Source organism: Equus quagga, chromosome 11, assembly GCF_021613505.1.
Source record: "Equus quagga isolate Etosha38 chromosome 11, UCLA_HA_Equagga_1.0, whole genome shotgun sequence".
Classification (NCBI taxonomy): Eukaryota; Metazoa; Chordata; class Mammalia; order Perissodactyla; family Equidae; genus Equus; species Equus quagga.
The window spans coordinates 109,071,401-109,077,221 of NC_060277.1; the positions used below are offsets into that span (position 1 = coordinate 109,071,401).

At 61.4% G+C, this 5,821-nt stretch overlaps 1 protein-coding gene across 1 annotated transcript; it reads right to left on the minus strand.

The window, feature by feature from the left end:
* Nucleotides 1-838: 838 nt before the first annotated feature.
* On the minus strand, nucleotides 839-5,397 carry BTBD17 (BTB domain containing 17). Its single transcript, XM_046674562.1, has 3 exons — nucleotides 5,313-5,397; nucleotides 3,387-3,663; nucleotides 839-1,913 (listed from the first exon to the last, which is right to left on the minus strand). Exons 1-3 carry the CDS (start codon nucleotides 5,395-5,397, stop codon nucleotides 839-841), a joined length of 1,437 nt encoding a protein of 478 aa, XP_046530518.1.
* Between the last annotated feature and the right edge of the window lie 424 nt (nucleotides 5,398-5,821).

Sequence of the window (5,821 nt, forward strand, 5' to 3'; positions counted from 1 at the left end):
ACAATAAAATCCCATTTGGGTCTTGACAGCTGTGTTGGAAACTAGACTTTGTCTGGAATATGGGGGGGGGGCTGTGAAGATTCAACCCAACTCCCCCCCTACACACACTGGTTGCACAGCACGAACCCACACACCCCGGCAGGAAGGGGTTTTTCTCTAGACCCTGAGCCCCCGCCCCCAGGAACGGTGGGTGGGGCTGGCAAGGTCCATTCATGCCCCATCACGCTGCCCACGACCCCGCCCCCCCCACCACCCACAGCAGAGGTCAGAGACTCGGGGTGGCCCAGAGGGCAGAAAGCCTCACTACCCAAATGAGGTGGTTACCTCTTGGAAGTTGGCGCTCAGAAACTGCCCAGCTAAGAGCTAAGCCCCTCGGCTTCAAAGTGAGGAACCCCCTGGTACTGGATTCCAGGGGCTTCCCAGGCTGGGGGGTAGCGCTGACCACTGGGTACTCTTCCCTGCCCTGTTCTGCGTCGGGGTCGGGGTCCTCGCAGAAAACCTAATGAAAGACGGGGAACCCCTAGACCTGTGGAACCGTCCTTGGGCTGGTCTTCCTTAGGTGGTTCAGTCATCCCCCGGTCTCTGCGAGCATCGCTTTATTCAACCAAGAGCGTTGCCTTCAAATCAGCCGCGAAATCGCGTCCTGAAAGCAGACATCTGGTCTAGCGCCCCTCGCCTGGACTCCACCCAACTCCGACGTCGCCAGTGCCTGGCCAACCTGGAGGCCAGTGTAGGCACCTCTACTCCACGGGCTCCTCCCAGGCCATCTATGCCACACCTTTATTCCCCAGCCCGGAGGCGTCCGAGCTCCCCCCCGCCCCGCCCCGGCCCCCGTCGTCTACTTGGGGGTCCGGATGAGGGTGTGGTAGACGGGCTTGACGATGAGGTGGAGGTGCAGGGCGTTCTCCACCAGGTACTCGGAGTTGCGCCGCTGCAGGTCTGCGTGCGCCAGGAAGTCGCCCGCCTCCTCGCTGCTCTGGTGGAAGCTGTAGGCGTGGCGCACCAGCAGGCGGCCGTGCTGGCGCGCCCCCACCAGCACCGTCTTCTGGAAGCTCACGCCCGCCGCGTCGCCGCCGCTGCTGGCCGGCGTGACCACGAGCCGCGGCCGGCCATCCTCGGGACGCGCGGCGGGCAGCGCGGTGCCCGCGGCGTCCGCGTAGACGGGCCGCAGGCTGACGGGCAGCCAGCGCGGCGAGAAGAGCACATTCCAGGTGACCCGGCGACCCGAGTCGTGGCCGCTCGGGCCCAGCTGCGTCTGGAAGCTGGTGCTGCGGTCGTCGCGGGCCGGGTTGTTGATGACCCACGGGGCGCCCCAGGCGGGCGCGAGGTAGTTGCGGGGCAGGAAGGCGCTGCCATTGAGGTCGAAGAACTTGGCGTAGTGCAGCGGCGAGGCGGCGTGGAACTGGTAGGCCTGCAGCAGGAGGTCGGCCACCGCGTCGCCGTGGCGCGCTAGGGCGGCCGAGCGCGCCTGCAGCTGGAACAGCTGCGCCGGCGGGATCATGGGGTAGCGGATGGCGCGCAGCGCCCGCTCGGCCACGGCGGGGGGCGGCCGCGCGCGGCCCAGCCACGCCTCCAGCGCGTGGAACAGCTCCAGCTCGTCCTGCAGCACCAGGTCCGAGCGCGGCAGGAGCTGCGCCAGCAGCTCGGGGCTCACGGCGCCCCACTCGGCGCTCCCCGCCACGGCCGACAGGTTCCAGGCCAGGAACTGCAGGCAGCTCTCGCGCAGGGCCTCGTCGCCGGTGCTCACCGCATAGTGGTACCAGCCCACCGCCGGGCCCGCGCCGCCCGCCAGGTGCGCGCGCATGTAGTCGGCCACGCCCCGCTGCAGGGACGCCACGCCGTACTTGGTGGCCAGCCTGTGCAGGGGGATGGCCTGAGCCAGCAGCACGGTCAGCTCACCGCAGTAGAGGTACCTGAGGGAAAGGCGCAGGGTGGGGCGGGGTCAGGGTGGAGCCGCCTCGCCACACCCCCCCTCCCACACCCCACCCAGAGCCGCTTTCTGTGTCCAGAGGGCACCTGGCCTTGGGTGGAGAGCTTCGTGGTCGGGGCACAAAGAGAGGAGCGGCCTCGAGGCTGCCTGTCTTTTCCTCTCGAGGACCCTCCCATGCCTATCCTACTTCACATCCTCTTCTGTCCCGTTCTCGCGGGGACATGGAAATAGCATGTATTTATTGAGCGTCCACGAGGTGCCGAGCTGCGTGCTGGAACCAGACAGACGCAGCTCCTGCCGTTGTGGGATTTACAGCCTGAGTTCGGATCCATGTCCTACACCTCCTTGCTATGAGAATGGTCAAGTCGCTCACCTTCACTGAACCTTAAGCTAATCATCTAGGAAACGGGGACTAACAGGGTTATTGTGACAGCTGGAGGAGGATGAGCGGTCCTTGCCACAAAGTAGGCGGTCCACGCAGGGTGATCCCATTCTCCCCTCCCCTTATCTTGCTGTCTCATCTTTCTCACCGTCTTCCCCTCTCATTATCCCTTATCACTCTTGCTGGCTCCCTCTCTGCCTCTGTCTTCTGCTGTCCCCCTGCTCACCCTTCCTGCCAGTCCCTACTGGTACACGCTCAATGGGGTAATGGCAGCAACTGCCAGATACCTGCCCTGACACCTGTGTCTCCCCTTTCTCCTGCGGTGCGGCCCCATGTTTGCCTCTGGGAATGAAAGATGTTTTCAAGGCTCCCTGATTGCGGATGTGGCCATGGGACTAAATCTAGCCAGTGAGATATGAGTGGAGGCACAATATGGGATTGGGGGAAGGCTGGTTAAATAGAACTCTGGGGTGGGGGGGACCCTTTTGCCCTTCTGTTCTATCCCTCTTCCTGTTGCTTGGAGCTTGGAAGTGATGACTGGAATTCTGCAGCCATCTTGTCTAAGCCATTAAAACAGGATTACTTTCTCAGACTACAGTGTGAATGGTGCCCCCTGTGCAGTGCATTGGCAGGAAGGGGGGCTGGGTGGGCTAGCTAACTTTTTTAGCTCCCTAGCTCTGTGGTTCAAAACCAGGACAGACATCAAAATCACGTGGAGGCTTTAAAATGAAAAACAACTGCTGGGCCCAACCCCAAACCTGAAATTGACAATCCAGGAATCTGGTTTTTGAAAGCTCTCCTGGCCGCCATTTGGAAACAGCTCTGAGAGCATTTGGTAACTGACCTCCAACCACGCAGAGCTTATAGGCAAGGGCAGGGGAGTCGTGCTGCATTTTTGCCAGAGGACGGTGGGAGAAGGGATGAAGGAGGTGGTGGTACCAGCATCCTAATGACCTTCGGAGAATGGACATCAGGCCCTCTAAGGGGCCAGGGCTTCCCTGACCTTGGGAGTGGAGGAGCCAGGGGTTTGGGAAGAGATGAAGCTCCCCCCCCACCAGCCTCTCCCCTCCCCACCTGATGAACTTGTCAAAGACGGCGGCGCAGTCCCGGGGCTCCACCAGCACCACCTCGCTCTGGTTACTCAGCAGCTCCCGGAACAGCTCGCTGTGCAGTCCCAGCAGCAGGCGGTGGGCGTGGAAGACTCGGACCTCGTCGGTGCCTGCAGCCTGCACCCGCAGAACCACGTCGCTGGCATTGCCCTGCCTCAGCAGCTCCTGCAAGCGTTGGAGCAGCATCTGGGAGTGGTTGATGGAGGTGCCCGCTGCCTCCCCGCCAACGTCAGCTTTCTGGGCTGCAGCAGGAACACAGCACAGCTTGAAAAGACACCCAGGCTCAGGGCCGCAATCTAGGGGCACAGAGGGACCAGCTGGAGACGGGTGTGCTTGGGTGTGGGCAGAGGGCAGGAGGGCCTGGGGAGGCTGTGTGCGCACCTGTTTGTGCCCATGAAGTATGTGGATGAGTGTGTGTGCACACAAGCATGTCCCAATGGGGAAGGTTGTGAACCTGACCCTGAGCGGACCGTGAGAGGATGGTCCTGGAAGGGGGTGGATTCCTGGCAGGGAGAAGTCATGAACCAGCGTGGAACACGATGCCTAGAACTGGTCTGCATGATGCCAGATCCCCAGGCTGACGGTTGAGGAACTTCTTGGTCCCCACTGCTCACTTCCTGAAGAATCGTCTACCTAACCCCCTGGAGGAGTTGTCAGAAGTGGTGCCTTCACTAATATTTATTGAGCATCTACTGCCTGCCAGACACTCTCTCAGGAGCTCAGAATATGGCAGTGAACAAAACAAGCCGGGTCCTGATGCTCCTGAAAGGACACGTGCAGTACACAAATAAGCACTGTCGTTTCAGATTGTGCTAAATCAGGGAAGTGACAGTAATGGGGGTGGAGGCTACTTTAGGTGCAGGAACCAGGAACAGGTTCCCTGAAGAAGTGACAAGGAACCAGCCGGAGAACGAGCATCCAGGCAGAGAACCAGCCCTGCAAAGGCTGAAGAGGATGAGCTTGGTGTGCTGGGAGCAGGGGGAGGAGTAGGGGACTGGAGCACTGAGTGGCAGGAGAGAGGGGTGGAGCATGAGCCGAAGCTGCAGGCATGGAAGGGAAGCTGTTTCCAGACCCAGCTGCCCCCCTGAGTCCCGATCTGTGAGACAGAAGTCCACACTCCTCCGGCAGCCTGAGGGGACCAGAGAAAGTACACCTGGTGCTGGAATGGGACTCTTGCAGTCACTGTATGTCGAGGTAGGCATCCCCTTCCAGGCTGGCCAGGCTGGGTCCTTCTGCCATGTTTCCAGGGACGCCGTGAGGGTCAGATGGGGACATGCACTCAGTTACAGAAAACTCAGTGACAGACAATGCTACCATCAGCTTCCGCAAGCTGAGAACGGTGTAAGGAACCTCACAGAGGGAGGCAAGGGGATATCTGACATGCATGCACACGCATGCACACACGCATGCATGCACACACATACATGCACGTATGCATGCACACATGCACGCCTGTGGCACGTGTGGACTTTTGGAGAGAAGACTCACACAAGAACAGAGCATCTGCATGTGTAAGAGAGGGAGACAGAGGGAGAAAGGGAGGGCGAGAGGAGCAGGTGGTCACTTTCTCAGCCCCGCCTCCCCAAGCTGTCACTTTGAAGGACCTGAATGCTGATGGCACCCCATTCGGCTTCTGCCTGGGTCCAGCTGCCTAGGACAATGGACAGTGAAAGGGTGTTCTTGTCATGAAGACCCCTGCCTGCCGGCCCAACCCCCCTCCTGTCCAAGGCAGGCTGCCCTTCTCCCTCCGGGGAGAAGTGTCCATGAGCGGTTTGATCCAGTCAAGTCTGTCCTGGCCAGCTGGACACTGCCTCCTGCCAGCCATGTGTAGCTGGGGCTGGAAGGCCCTGCCCCTCCTCCCTGCTCCTCACCCTGCCCACTGCCCACTCACCTGCACGAGTGGCCAGGCCCACCAAGGTCAGGATGGCCCAGAAGCTGCCCCAGGACCCAGGCTTGGCATAGCCCAGCCTAAGCATCTTTGTGCCCCACCTCCGAGTCTGCTGGAAGGACAGCGAAGCCCAGACCACTCCGCTCACACCTCTCCTCCTTATATAGGATCCAGCAAGGGGAGAGCACCCCCCTTCCCAGCCGGCTTCCCTCCCCCCACCAAGCCTCTGCCATGGATTGGTGGAAGCTGGCCCCAGCTGTTGCCCGGGCAACCACTTAAGCCAGAGAGTGGCAGCCCCAGGGGCTATTGTGCTGCCCGAGGGCCCCCGAGGGGGACAGATCCGGCACCCTCCCCCACATCGCCTACCACCCAGCAGAGCTAGTCATTCCTCTCCTGGGAAGTTTTAGGCCCTCCAAAGGGCAGGCAAGGGGCTCCAGGACCCTTGGCAGGCGCCAGCCCAGAGGGTCCCCACCCCCTTCCCCCAATCCCCAGGCGCAGCCTCCGCCCTGGCA